We start from the raw sequence: 15,341 nt of genomic DNA, 5'->3' as shown, positions 1-15,341 counted from the left end.
TAGTACTATTAGAACAAGGTAACTTGACTACTTTATCTCTACTTAGAAGGATATTGATCAAATAAAAACTACTTAAGCCAAATAAATTTGTACAGAAGTCTACTCAAAAATTTCGAAAGCCATTAGCGGACTGTTTGTCTAACAGTTAGACCCTGTTTAACACGGTCACCGTCTTTAATGGCTTTTCATTGAAACCACAAAATACAATAATATGAGAAGTGGTGGTTACATACAAACTTGACAGAAATTCGTCTGCTGGCGTCCTCTCGCTTGGCAACGGAAACTGTTGTAACAAACTTGAAAGTTTGATGTAACTAATTGGACCTATCGAAATGTTAGAAAGCCGGGAAGATTCAAAATTCATTTTCATGTAAGTATTTAATGGCAATATTCATAGCAAATACCTAATCATAAAGGTTACTTTTTGATTAGGTGTAAGCTTCAGATATTGATCAGGATTAAATAAAATTCTTTAACTAAATGAGTTAATGTACTCAAATAATCAGTTAACAATAGTGTACAACATATCACCAATTTGGAAATAAAACAATGTTTTTTTTTAATACATTTATTATTTGATTTTCCTGAAAAATAATATATTGCCCGTCTAAAGAAGACGCTGGTATAGTTCGTTTTGTTCAATACGATATAATTTTGCAAAATGTTAAATATTTGTGTCTTAAAACATGATTTATTAAGAGATCTATAATATTGTATTAATAAAATATTTAATTTCCCTAAAAATGCTTTGAAAAAAATGCTGCTTTTTATTAGGACCTTCCTCTAATGAAGTCCGTTAAAAAAAACACATAATAAGTATGGATAACATAGCTAAAATTGGCAACTCGGTTAAACCCAACTATTGCATTCTTAACTTTTGCCGGCTATAGACTCAATAGATGAATAGTACATGTAGCATGCATCAAATGAGTCGTCGCAAAACCCCAAATACAGGTAAAAACCTTTTGAACAAACAGATTTGCTGTAAAACAAACTCTGGTACGACCCAAAGAAGAAGAAAAGAAGAAGAAGAAGAAGAAGACGCAGTATAGGCAGATGATTAATTGTTTGTTTTAAGAGACTCCCGACAATCAAATCAATTAAGTGGGTCCTAAAAGCATTACGAGAGAGAGAGGGGCGACTTTGTTGGTCCTTTTTAACTTTTATCGCATGACTCGATAAAAACGAGGGCCGAACGATATTGATGAGTTTTAAGTTCTTGTTCGGTCTGAGATGGTAATTATGAGGGTCTGCTTTGGGGCCCCGTTGGGGCATCCGAACCATTTTGAACAAGAGAGAGATAAACGGAGGCGCCGCTTTTATCTACGGACGGATTTTCAAATAATAATAATAATAATAATAAACGTTTTTTATTTAACAAACAAAATATAATTTACGATTGTGAGTATCATACATAATGTAGTCCAGTTCAGAGATCTATTAGAATCTTTGATGTGCCGCGTATAGTCCGTGTGCCGGTGTTGCTCGTATTGTCACTTGGCATGCATGTTTAAATTGCAAAATTTTATGTGGATAGAGTCTTAAAGTTTTATTCTAAGCGATATTTAATCATCCTAGTAAATAAATAAGTGTTTTAAATGTATATATTTGACTTCAGATGTCCACGTACTATTTTGTTAGAGGTCGCAACCAATCAAGCGTGAAAAGTTGCACAGGTCCGGCTTTAGACAGATAGAATCCCGGAGAATTTTGTCCATGCCTGCTTGTCCTTGGCAGAAATTTATTTTTAAGAGTATAAATGTGGTTTTCGGGTTTATTATCAGGGCACGAAAAATAAAAAGGCACCTTTACATCGGTAAACCCAGCTTTCGTATCAATGTCATAATTGACAAGCTAATTTAACCTGTAAACTCAATTTGAAAAAGAAATACAATAACACTGAATTTATAATTGTGAAATTAAGACTATGAAAGAAAATAAAGTAAAATTAACACTTCATACTTATTCAATAGTACATCTGATATTACCTCGCATATACATAATACACACTTGGTTAAAATTTTCGTTTTTTTTTGGTTCTAGATAAATTTTCATTATCTATTTCAAGAGTAACGTGTACATCACACGTTACTCTTCCCAAGGTGTTACTGTAGAACTGGTTTTCTTATAATTCGAAATATTATATATCAAATTTAAATAAACAAACTGTGTTATTAGATAGGATATTAACAACGAAACGCGGCTGTTATCCATGCGTATTATTTAAGAAAACAATGATTTTTGCATACAATTTCTTACTGGTAAGTTGTGTGGGGTGGGCGGGGGGGCAAGGGTAGAATTAATGAAAAAACGAATTTTTTGAAGACAATAATTGACTGAAAAAAAAATCGTTTTTTATAAAAGAACAGCGTAATTTATAGGAGAGCTAGCTTGGTATATTGACTATTGATCCTAAAAGTTTCGGATCATTAGGCCTCATCAGTGCAAAGTTATTTGAGCCAAGGCAGTCGAGGCACTTAGACTTTCTGAATTAATTTTTTTCTGTATTTTAATAATAATTTTGCTTTTTAAAGTTTAAGCTTGAATAAATCAAGAACTAATTAAGCTAGAACAGCGAAATTTATAGGAGAGCTAGCTTAGTATATTGACTACTGATTGTGAAAGTTTCGAATCATTAGGCCTCATCAGTGCAAAATTATTTGAGCCAAGGCAGTCGAGGCACCTATACTTTCTTAATAATTTATTAATTTTACTTTTTGAAGTTTAAGATTAAATAACTCAAAAGCTAATTAAGCTAAAACAGCGTAATTTATAGAAAAGCTAACGTGGTATATTGACTACTGATTGTAAAAGTTTCGGATCATTAGGCCTCATCAGTGCAAAATTATTTGAGCCAAGGCAGTCGAGGCACCTATACTTTCTTAATAATTTATTAATTTTACTTTTTGAAGTTTAAGATTACATAACTCAAAAGCTAATTAAGCTAGAACAGCGTAATTTATAGGAGAGCTAGCTTAGTATACTGACTACTGATTGTGAAAGTTTCGAATCATTAGGCCTCATCAGTGCAAAATTATTTGAGCCAAGGCAGTCGAGGCACCTATACTTTCTTAATAATTTATTAATTTTACTTTTTGAAGTTTAAGATTAAATAACTCAAAAGCTAATTAAGCTAAAACAGCGTAATTTATAGAAAAGCTAACGTGGTATATTGACTACTGATTGTAAAAGTTTCGGATCATTAGGCCTCATCAGTGCAAAATTATTTGAGCCAAGGCAGTCGAGGCACCTATACTTTCTTAATAATTTATTAATTTTACTTTTTGAAGTTTAAGATTACATAACTCAAAAGCTAATTAAGCTAGAACAGCGTAATTTATAGGAGAGCTAGCTTAGTATACTGACTACTGATTGTGAAAGTTTCGAATCATTAGGCCCCATCAGTGCAAAATTATTTGAGCCAAGGCAGTCGAGGCACCTATACTTTCTTAATAATTTATTAATTTTACTTTTTGAAGTTTAAGATTAAATAACTCAAAAGCTAATTAAGCTAAAACAGCGTAATTTATAGGAGAGCTAGCTTAGTATATTGACTACTGATTGTAAAAGTTTTGGATCATTAGGCCTCATCAGTAAAAACTTATTTGAGCTAAGGCAGTCGAGGCACTTAGACTTTCTGAATTAATTTTTTCTATAATTTATTAATTTTACTTAGCAGCTTTGCACAGTCCTTGACTTAGTCTCGAACTGTTATAGTGCAAGTGTTGCAGCCTGGTCTCCTGTGAAAATTGCGAAGGTTTTGCCTCTTGCCAGTCCTTCTCTCATCAGTTGGACACAGGTTTGTATTCCTATTATGCTTGCCTGTAAATTTGTTGTTTCCAGGCTCAGGTTTAGCATGAGTTGTCTGCCCTGTTGTTCGTCCTCCACCATGCCCACATCTTGGATCGTTTGGTTGCCGTGTGCCATACTGAGTAACCTCTTTGCCTGAGCCTGTCCGCTTCTGCGTCCAGTGGTCTGAATCTGCAATAAAGTTAAGTTTTACAAAACATTCTATAAAAAAATACTAATAACGCACCAAAATGGGAAGGTATACAATCATGGAATTCTCTCTTTCTTTTTATTCGTCAAGTTTCATCTTTAGGCATATAGTTCGAATCTAGATCCGAATCATCAGCAGGACTTTCAACTAAAGAACCTGTAAAATATTTTTTTTATTTAATAAAATACTAGGTTAAGAGATTGTAATGTAAATTTACTTTCATCATAATCCACTGACTGCAGTTTTTTGGGATCACCTTCTTGCGCTGATATGTTATGGTCGTCTGATGTTAGTATTGTATTTTCTACATTGGTCTCGACATTGGTCATTACCTAATCGCCTATTTTAATGAAAATGAGTAGAATTAATGAAAAAATGGGTTTTTTGAAGAATACAATTGTTTGAGAAAATTAAAAAAAAAAAACATTGTTTTTCCTTAAAACAACCCTTATCCCCCCACCCACCCCAAACATTTAACCAGTAAAAAATTTCTTTGAAAAATCACTGTTTTTGTATTAAATAATTATTAATATACATATATTTAATTATATCAAATTTAAATAAACAAACTATGTTATTAGATTGAATATTAACAACGAAACGCGACTGTTATCCATGCGTATTATTTAGGAAAACAAAGATTTTTGCATACAATTTCTTACTGGTAAGTTGTGTGGGGTGGGCGGGGGGGGGGGTAAGGGTAGAATTAATTAAAAAAAACGGGTTCATTGAAGAATATAATTGTTTGAGAAAAAATCTTTTAAAAAAAAAAACATTGTTTTTCATTAACATAACCCTTACACCCCCCACCCACCCCAAACATTTACCCAGTAAGAAATTCCTTTGAAAAATCACTATTTTTCGTCTATAATATCCAATCTAATAATACTGTTTTTGTATTACATATTTATTAATATACACATATATAATTATATCAAATTTAAATAAACAAACTGTGTTAGTTATTTAGATATTAATGGCAAAAGCAGCTGTTATTTATTCGTATTATGTTAAAATACAAAGATTTTTGTAAACAATTTCTTACTGGTAAGTTGTGTGGGGTGGGTGGGGGGGGTAAGGGTAGAATTAATGAAAAAATGGGTTTTTTGAAGAATATAATTGTTTGAGAAAATTTTTTTTAAAAAAAAAACATTTTTTTTCCTTAAAACAACCCTTACCCCCCCACCCACCCCAACTATTTACCCAGTAAAAATTCCTTTGAAAAATCACTATTTTTCATTCATATTATCCAATCAAATAGCACTGTTTTTGTATTAAATATTTATAAGTAGACACTGATATAATTGTATTAAATTTAAATAAACAAACTGTGTTATTAGATTGGATATTAACAACGAAACCGACTGTTATCTATGCGAGTATAATTTTGAAAAACAATGATTTTTTAAATCAATTTCTTACTGGTAAAATGTGTGGGGGGTGGAGGGTATAGGGTTAACTATATTGATGGTTGTTGGCATGACTGAATCAAGGGGACCGAGGTTTCCCGGTGAGTAAACTTAATCTCTAGTAGATGGGTCAGTACAGTAAATCGTAAACATTTTTGTTTCATGGTACTCTCAGTCTCTTACTCTATACATGCTGGAGCTCGCTGAACGAATTACATTGTCAATACTCACGTAAGTTTAATTAGAAATAACCATCACAACGATTACTCCAAACAAATTTCCGGAATTTTTTGCAAATCATTTAAAAAAAAGTCAGCTGGTGTCCCTCCCCCCCTTCTAAAATCGAGAACGTTTTCAACAAAACAAATCGAGGAATCGAATCTATTTTCGACTCCTACAACGGCGGCACACAGAATGTGGGCATCGGGCCAGGAGAGATCCATATCCCGAAACAAACCCGTTCCGCAAGAGACTTTTCTCCAGCGGTCGACGGTTGTATGTGGACTCGTTTTCCCTGGAAACGTTCGAAGGAAAGTACCGCGGAAAATGCGCCAAAATGAAAATCGTGGTACGGAATGTGATCGTTTTGCTCGCGTTCGTCGCTTATAATTATTTTTGTTTGGCGAAGGAGGGACAACTGGTGACGGTCGGTGAGTTAACTCCATTTTCGATAGTTTGGGAATTTTAAATAAGGTCCTGTATATAGTAATGCATTGCCATAGTTTATAGATATAAGCAGTTAAAAGTTTCAAAAAAAGGCTATTTTCAAATGTGTATATCTCGTAAACTGTTCATCAGCATTTATTCTTGTAATTTGTGATGTATAAAGTATATAGAGCAATGAACCAAGAACGCTATCTTACCTCGGTGAACTCCAATGTTCCCCCCACCCACCTCACACAACTTACCAGTAAGAAATTGTTTTCCAAAATAATACGCAAGAATAACAGCCGGTTTCGTCGTTAATATTTAATCTAATAACACAATTTGTTTATTTAAATTTGATATAATTATATATATTAATAATTATTTAATACAAAAACAGTGCTATTAGATTGGATATTATGAACGAAAAATAGTGATTTTTCAAAGGAATTTTTTACTGGGTAAATGTTTGGGGTAAGAGTATTGTTGTTCGTTTGTATATAATAAGAGTATATTGTTAGTATATTGTTCGTTTTTTTTTCCTTTAATTTTTTTTTATTATAATTGCCTTTTAAAATAAAAATTAAAAAAAAACAAGAAACAAATCACTTTTTCCTATCCTAATACATTGCTTCTTATGGGACCTGATCTTTCTCTTTAGATTGTGAGACTCGTACGAATCGTGGAAAAATTTGTCATAAAGCTTTTTTACTAGTTTTTGAATGGTCTTTAAGCAGAAAAAACAAATTTTGAATTCGGAGCATATTTTGAAAAAATGGTCATTTTGACCCCGGATTTTGTTCGAAAATCGAAAATTGCAAAGAAATAGGGTTTCTATTCATTTTAGAGTCAAATTGGTAATAACCTTTTTTAAAGGTACTCTGAAGTAGTACAGGATAGAAAAATAAAAAATTTAAATTTTGCCATAAGGCTCATGATAATTTGATATTTATGTTTTATAGTTTTTTCTAATTTTTTTCCGATTCTATGATAGCTAAAACCGATTCGTTTTGACATACGGATACCTCGTAATATTCCTGAGAACTTTTGTTTGAAACAAAAAGTTCTCAGACTCACAGTTAATTTAGAAAAAAATAAAAATCATTTTTTCGAAATTTTTCGTGAGTATACACCCCTTTCGATTTTCGACCAAAAAAAAAATAATTTTTTTATTGGGCTTTTTTACTGGAAATTGTTAGTTTAGGGCTTAACTCTTATCTCTGTATTTACTATAGATGTTTATTTTTCGAAGTAGTAAAAAAAGAAAAAGTTGGGTAGAGCACCATGCCGAGACTAAGGTTGAACTCAAAGCCTTATGAGGATACAGCAGGTCTCTTGGTGTTGATTATATCCTTTTAAATTTACCATTCGAACCAAAACAGTAGATTTCTTCTGCGTAGATAAGGTCTTGGCTGGAAAAATTCCTTGACTCAATCAAATCAGTTTCTCCCTCTTTTCCTCCAGTTGTAGCATTAACCACCACCTCTGAGTTTCCTGTTATAGTAACATCCTTGAATAACTTAACGACTCTGGTATTTACATTTTCATAATACTGCTCTCCTCTCAAGTTTGATCGTCCCGATCAAACATGGGACCACCTGAGTCATGGTAGGGCGCTAGCCGGACGATGTTTACAATTTTCATCATCTTCGTTGTCGGATGTCGCTGGATACGCGGTACACCACGTCGTTGACTCTGGTGACCACATTGAATGGACCTTCCCAGTCGTTCTGGAGCTTTGGTGACTTGCCCTTCGTCCTCCGTGGATTGTATAACCAGATTTTATTCCCAGGATTAAAACTATCATTCTGTTACTTTCTAGATGAAGTTTATCATGTGCTTGTTCGTGAACAATTTGTATACTTGATTGCTTTGATTGTCGGTATTCTCCTAAAATTATTGGTCTCTTTGGGCAAAAACAATGAAGATAAAAATAATAAACCAAACGTCAGTAGAACCCTAAAGAAACCCTACGAATCAACTTTTACAGAATACTAATAAAATTGTACAAAAACTAGGAGAATAATTAACGTATTTACATTTTCATAATGATATTATAGAAAAACAATTATTTTTCAAAGGAATTTCTTACTAGGCAAATGTTTGGGGTGGGTGGGGGGGTAAGGGTATTGTTGATAAAAAACGTTTTTTTGCATAAAGTAATTGCCTTAAAAGAAAAAAAAATTAAATAATTTACTCTCTCAGGTTCCAGAAAATTAACTGTAATTTATATTACTTTTTATTTCTAATCATTTGGATAGATCCTTAGTCACAAAAGATTACTTAGGATCACTTAGATCCCTGTTGTGTACATGGAAAACTTCGTATAGTTTTTATCCAATCAATCTTTTTGAATAGTATTTTTTTGAATTTCCTTAGTAAAACACGATTTTTGTCCTCTAAGGTAATTATTTTCTGCAAAAACCCCTTTTTTCATTAACCCTATCCTTACCCCCCCCACCCACCCCACACAACTTATCAGTAAGAAATTCCTTTAAAAAATCAATGTTTTCCAAAGTAATACACATGAATAACAACAGCTTTCGTCGTTAATATCCAATCTAATAACACAATTTATTTATTTAAATTTAATATAATTATGTATATGTATACTTATAATTATTTAATACAAAAACAGTGCTATTAGATTGGATATTATAAACGAAAAACAGTGATTTTTCCAAAGAATTTCTTACCGGGCAAATGTTTGGGGTGGGTGGGGGGGTTAAGGGTTGCATCGACGAAAAACGATGTTTTTGCAGAAAATTTATACAGTGCGAGTCTGTAACTTATAAACGAATAAATTCGATAAAAAATAAATGGAAGCGTATTCAGAAAAACGCTCGGACACGTCAATTGAGATTGTAAGTTGCGCATTTTTTATAATAAAAAGTTTTTATACAGGGTGTGCCATGTAGGCGGGGATTTTGGATTCTGCACAAAATTCCAAACATTTTGATGTATCACATGCCATACCTTTATTCGATTGCTTTTTAAGATACAGGACGTTAAAGATAACTAATTTCATAAACTTAAAGAGGGTTCCTTTAAATTTTTTTGTTTAATAAGTGTTTAAAATGTAAACCATTTACTATTTGGCAAGGCCCTAAACGTACTACTAATTCATTTTGATTAACGTTTCTTATGCCTTCTGGAGAAATGTTTCGACACTCCTGCCTTATTCTAGTTTTCAGCTTCTCAATATTTGCCGGCTTTTGGATTTCAAATATCCCCAAAAATCCAGCACAGTCAAATCGGGCTATCTTGGTGGCCGTTCAAAAGGCCCTCTCCTGCCAATAAGCCTAAAAAATTGTATTCAGATAATTTCGCATATAGAGGCGCATCATCTTGCTGAAACCAGATGTTTATATTCGGCATATCAGCTTCTGTTGGATCATGGATTAGAACAGCTAGATTTGGAATTAGTTCTTCTTGTAAAAACTGTAAATACCTTGCTCCATTTCAATTTTCTTCGAAGAAAATCGAGGCTATAACTTGCTGACCTAGAATTCCTGCCCAAAACATTTACTTTTTCTGGGTGTTGAGTGGGGCCTTGTACCCAATACCCTCAAATTGTGCTCAATAAAAGGCAATTTTGACGAATTACTTCGCCGTTCAGCATCAATGTCGACTCATCGGAAAAGAGAATGTTTTCTGTAATAAGAACGAAGAAACTGAAAATAATGAATTTTGCGAAGGAGGTCATGCCAGAACTGGTCTTGTCCATATTGTTTTAATAAATTTTATGGAAATTAAATAAACAGGATTTAAATGAATGCTAAAATTAGCACACAAATGATTATAGTAAATCCATATATATTAAATTTGTATTTGAAAATCTTCTAAAACGTTTTTTGCCAATTGTGAAATTTTACCCAATATGGAGAAGGCAAGTTTTGGGATGGAACCCCTCAAATATACTGTATAACATAAAACAAGAACTTCTCTGGTCCATATGTATCATGTTGAAAAATATGGATTTTGCAGAAGAATTTTTTACTGGTGAGTTGTTTGGGGTGGGTGGGGGGTGTAAGGGTAGTGTTGATGAAAAACGTTTTTATTGCATAAAATAATTGCCTTAAAAGAAAAAAATTCTACTCTTTCAGGTTACAGAAAATTAACTATAATTTATATTATTCTTTATTTCTAATCACTTATATACAGCATAAAAAGCTTTATATAGTTTTTATGAAATCAAACTTTTTGAAAGGGATTTTTTTTATTTCCTTAGTAAATTATAAAGTTTTTTCTCTAAGGCAATTATTTTCTGCAAAAAAAAACGTTTTTCATTAAGTCTACCCTTAGCCCCCCACCCACCCCACACAACTTATCAGTAAAAAATTCTTTTCAAAAATCAATGTTTTCCAAAACAATTCACATGAATAACAGCTGCTTTCGTCGTTAATATCCAATCTAATAACACAATTTATTTATTTAATTTTAATATAATTATATATATGTATCTTAATAAATATTTAATATAAAAACAGTGCTATTATATTAGATATTATATAGAAAAACAGTGATTTTTCAAAAGAATTTCTTACTGGGCAAATGTTTGGGGTGGGTGGGGGGCTAAGGGTTTTTTTAACGAAAAACGATGTTTCTGCAGAAAATACATATTTAATATTTAATTTGATAACACTGTTTATTTAATTTTGATATAATTTTATATATAAATATTTAGTATAAAAACAGCGTCATTAGATTGCATAATATGGACGAAAAACAGTGATTTTTCAGAGTAATTGCCTCAAATATTTGAAGTGTAATAATCGAGTTTTAAAACTAGATATGTAAGCACCGTGTCAATTTTTTTATTGTCTCCCTTTTGTAAACAGAATAGTATATAACATACGTATATTGTACTGTACAATTTAATAAATACACCTTGACCATATACCAAACCAAAAAATCACCAAAAGGTGAAGTTTTTTTGATAAGATTTTGCACACAACCATCATTTGTTCCAATAAGTAACTTTGTCTCTTTTTTGACAATTTATGTCATATTTCTCTTACATTTGTATCACAAAAATATAATATCACAAAAAATGAAAATAGTTTTTATATAGTTTTAATAATTTTTATTAGTTTTATTTGAGCCTTAATGTATTTAATTGAACTATCTACCTAACAGTATGTAACTAAGTCCGATTTCAAAAAAAAAAAAGTGGGTGTGCAATGTCACCCTCAAGGATCGGGTAACTCTGTTCCATACAATATTTTGTGCTTATTTAGGTTTATTTTAAAGACACCCATTCGGATGGATATATTTGACTCATTTAAAAAATATAATTTGAGAAACTTACTTTCGTCACTAAACAATAATACAGTATTCCAATTTTGGTGAGACCATGATCTCGTGCAAATTTCAAGCGATCCTTTCTATTTTTCTTTGATATTAGCGGTTTCTTTACAGCAACTCTTCCAAAAAGCCCCACTTCATTTAGCCTTCTTCTCACCGTGAGTCAAAGTCCCCCGACTTTACGGTACATTTAAAACATGTTTAATGTTCTTTCATCCTTTGGTCAAATAGATTCTGACAAATATGCACTTAAAAATTTGACTTTTAAGGACCATAAATCCGATATTATTTAAGACACACAAACACAATTTATCTTTTATTTTCATAACCTTGTAACACACTTTATGCAATTTTTTCTTAACTCTCTGAATTGACACTAGGACTCAATGCTATTTTTAAAGTCTTTCTCACCTTATAGCTTACACAAAAAAATGTTGAACTGTTTATATCTCAAAAACCATTCGTCCAAAGTACGTTCTGTTATTTCCGGTAGAACCCAATGACGTTACATTCATTTTCAGGTGCGTTTGTCAACGAGGATCAGCCAGGCAGCGACCTAAACTGGGATATACTAAAAAACAATCTTAAGCCAGAAATCGCTTGTCAGGCAGAAGTGACCACTGTGCCACAGCAGGACGTGTATGAAACCGTTAGGACCTGTAAGAATTAATTAAAAAAAAAAAAAAAACAACTGGACTCTTTAAGTCCAATTCCAGTTTGTAACGCCTCGTCCAGACTCCCTTACACAGCAATTATCGGACCCAAGAGTCACGTGAGCACCGAGGCGATCGAATCGATATGCTCCTCACTGACGATCCCTTACTTCCTCACCCACTGGTCTTTTACTCCTTACTTTAAAGAAACGCCCAAAAGCACTTTTAATTTGTATCCGGAGTCTTTGACTTTTTCACAAGTAAGTCCTCTCCAAACTGTTTTTCAATATTGATATTTATATGAATATTACAGGCATTAGTCTCAATTGTATTAAGTCTTGACTGGCCAAAGTTCGTCGTCGTATACGAGAACGCCGATAGTCTTTCGAGGTTGCAAGACGTCTTGAAGATACAGGCGTATGAGGAGGGGAGCGGTCAAAATGAGATTTTTGTTAAGAGTCTTGGACCCGGACCTGACTATAGGCAAGTAACATAACCTGAAAACAGTTTAAGAAGTAATTTTGAGACAATTTACTGAATTAGGACTATGTAATTTTGTAAAATATCCAGATTATTCAAGTAATTGATTGACTGACCGAGATTTTCTTAACTAGAACTTTTGTAACGTTCAACAAAAGTTTTTATAGTAAACTTCTCGATTTTATGGGAAATTTTAGGAATTATGGCACGCTTTGTCTAAAAATGAAGCAAAATATGAACAGTTAAAAATTATGACAACTGGCCATTTTCAACTGTCTATATCTTCGAAACTGTTCAACAAAATTATGACTTATCTGTCATAACAGTGGGCTGCGAAGGCAGTTATGCATATATAGGTCTCCTAAGGCACATTCGCGGATCCCAGTCTGGCAAGAGAGTCCGCTTCCTCATCACCTCCATGGCCAGGTATCCAATTATGAAAAATTATGAAATTATTCCAGGCGATTCTCAAGTTATGACAATTTCAAATACCACTTCGATGGTCCTCGAGTTGTGGTTGACAAAATTGTCTCTAACTCATTAACTACTTGAGCTACAAGAATTGTTCATATATGAAAATATTTAGAAATACACGTTCATTTTTTTATAAAACTCTTATTAGAATATGTCCAGTATACTGTGAGAATATTGTCATGAAAAATAAAAATTTACTACAAAAATTCACACAAAACATGCCTTTACCAAAAGTGTTGTAACTAACGAAATACTTAAGCTAAAATCACGGTTTTACCCTCTAAATCATAAGAAAGAATCACACTATATTTACGTGAAAGAATTATGAAAATATTCCCAGCGGTTCCCAAACTATGCCTAAAAATGTCCAGCAACAAATGAAAATCTTGATGTTTTTAAAAACTTCAAATTTGATGGCTCCTGTACCCTGGTTGACAATAATGCCTTTAACTCGTGAACTACTTTAGATACAAAAATCGTTCGTATATGAAAATATTTAGAAATGCACACACATTTTTTTGATAAATCTTTTATAAGCACATTCTCCGTATATCGTAAGAATATTGCCCCGAAAAGTGAACATTTGTTAAAAAACTTGACACAAAACATGCCTTTACCAAAAGTGTTCTAACTAACGAAATACTTAACCTAGAATCACGGTTTTACCCTCTAAATAATTCTAAAGAATCACACTATATTTACGTGAAAGAATTATGAAAATATTTCCAGCGGTTCCCAAACTATGCCTAAAAATGTCCAGCAACAAATGAAAATCTTGATGTTTTTGAAAACTTCAAATTTGATGGCTCCTGTACCCTGGTTGACAATAATGCCTTTAACTCATGAACTACTTCAGATACAAAAATCGTTCATATATGAAAATACTTAGAAATGCACACACATTTTTTTGATAAATCTTTTGTAAGCACATTCTCCGTATATCGTAAGAATATTGCCCCGAAAAGTGAACATTTGTTATAAAACTTGACGCAAAATATGCCTTTACCAAAAGTGTTCTAACTAACGAAAAGCTTAACCTAGAATCACGGTTTTACCCTCTAAATCATACTAAAGAATCACACTATATTTACGTGAAAGAATTATGAAAATATTCCCAGCGGTTCCCAAACTATGCCCAAAAATGTCCAGTAACAAATGAAAATCTTGATGTTGCAATTTATGTTTCAAAAACTTCGAATTTGATGGCCATTGAACCTTCGTTGACAAAAAAGTCTGTAATTCATGAACTATTTGAGCTACAAGAATGGTTCATATATAAAAACGTTGGTAAAAATATGCCCAATCTATTAATAAAACTTTTGTAAAAATATTCCTAGCATATCTGCAAAATATTGCCAAGAAAAGTAAAAATTTGCTTATAAAAATGACAGAAAATAAGCCCCAACCAAAACTGCCCTAACTAACGAAATATTTATCCTAGATCGACGTTTCTACCCTCAAATCGATCCTCAGGGAATGCCTTATATTAATATAAAAGAATTAGGAAAATATTCCTGGCGGTTCTCAAATTATGCCCAAAAATGTGCAGCACAACTAAAAAATCTTGACGTTATAATTTTTGTTTTAAAAACTTCAAATTTGATGGCTCCTGTACCCTGGTTGACAATAATACCTTTAACTCATGAACTACTTCAGATACAAAAATCGTTCGTATATGAAAATACTTAGAAATGCACACACATTTTTTTGATAAATCTTTTGTAAGAACATTCTTCGTATATCGTAAGAATATTGCCCCGAAAAGTGAACATTTGTTATAAAACTTGACACAAAATATGCCTTTACCAAAAGTGTTCTAACTAACGAAATACTTAACCTAGAATTACGGTTTTACCCTCTAAATGATTCTAAAGAATCACACTATTTTTACGTGAAAGAATTATGAAAATATTCCCAGCGGTTCCCAAACTATACCCAAAAATGTCCAGCAACAAATGAAAATCTTGATGTTTTTAAAAACTTCAAATTTGATGGCTCCTATACCCTGGTTGACAATAATGCCTTTAACTCATGAACTACTTCAGATACAAAAATCGTTCATATATGAAAATACTTAGAAATGCACACACATTTTTTTGATAAATCTTTTGTAAGCACATTCTCCGTATATCGTAAGAATATTGCCCCGAAAAGTGAACATTTGTTCAAAAACTTGACACAAAACATGCCTTTACCAAAAGTGTTCTAACTAACGAAATACTTAACCTAGAATTACGGTTTTACCCTCTAAATGATTCTAAAGAATCACACTATATTTACGTGAAAGAATTATGAAAATATTCCCAGCGGTTCCCAAACTATGCCCAAAAATTTCCAGCAACAAATGAAAATCTTGATGTTTTTAAAAACTTC

At 32.4% G+C, this 15,341-nt stretch overlaps 1 protein-coding gene and 1 long non-coding RNA gene across 5 annotated transcripts in view; one reads left to right on the top strand and one right to left on the bottom strand.

Moving 5' to 3' along the window:
* Positions 1-15,341, top strand: part of LOC126746766 (glutamate receptor ionotropic, kainate 1-like) — a 71,246-nt gene that overhangs the window by 39,278 nt on the left and 16,627 nt on the right. The window contains exons 1-4 of one of the 2 annotated variants that reach the window (XM_050455118.1): positions 5,844-6,059; positions 11,883-12,020; positions 12,078-12,274; positions 12,328-12,497. In XM_050455118.1, the coding sequence (XP_050311075.1) occupies positions 5,966-6,059; positions 11,883-12,020; positions 12,078-12,274; positions 12,328-12,497 (599 nt within the window). In that variant the 5' untranslated portion in view covers positions 5,844-5,965. Of the gene's footprint in view, positions 1-5,843; positions 6,060-11,882; positions 12,021-12,077; positions 12,275-12,327; positions 12,498-15,341 lie in introns of those variants that run through there. The other variant, XM_050455119.1, reaches the window with a different exon arrangement.
* On the bottom strand, positions 1,355-5,810 carry LOC126746804 (uncharacterized). Of its 3 annotated transcripts, none has more exons than XR_007663986.1 (5): positions 5,641-5,810; positions 4,218-4,340; positions 4,037-4,156; positions 1,631-3,981; positions 1,355-1,574 (listed from the first exon to the last, which is right to left on the bottom strand). It is a non-coding gene; the product is annotated as an uncharacterized LOC126746804 (long non-coding RNA). The 3 variants fall into 3 exon arrangements; XR_007663985.1 differs by having other exon boundaries at positions 1,355-2,872; positions 3,062-3,981; XR_007663984.1 differs by having other exon boundaries at positions 1,355-3,981.

This window comes from Anthonomus grandis, chromosome 18 (assembly GCF_022605725.1).
Source record: "Anthonomus grandis grandis chromosome 18, icAntGran1.3, whole genome shotgun sequence".
Taxonomy (NCBI): Eukaryota; Metazoa; Arthropoda; class Insecta; order Coleoptera; family Curculionidae; genus Anthonomus; species Anthonomus grandis.
The sequence above is the reverse complement of the archived record's forward strand: the minus strand, read 5'-3'. Positions and strand labels throughout refer to the sequence as shown.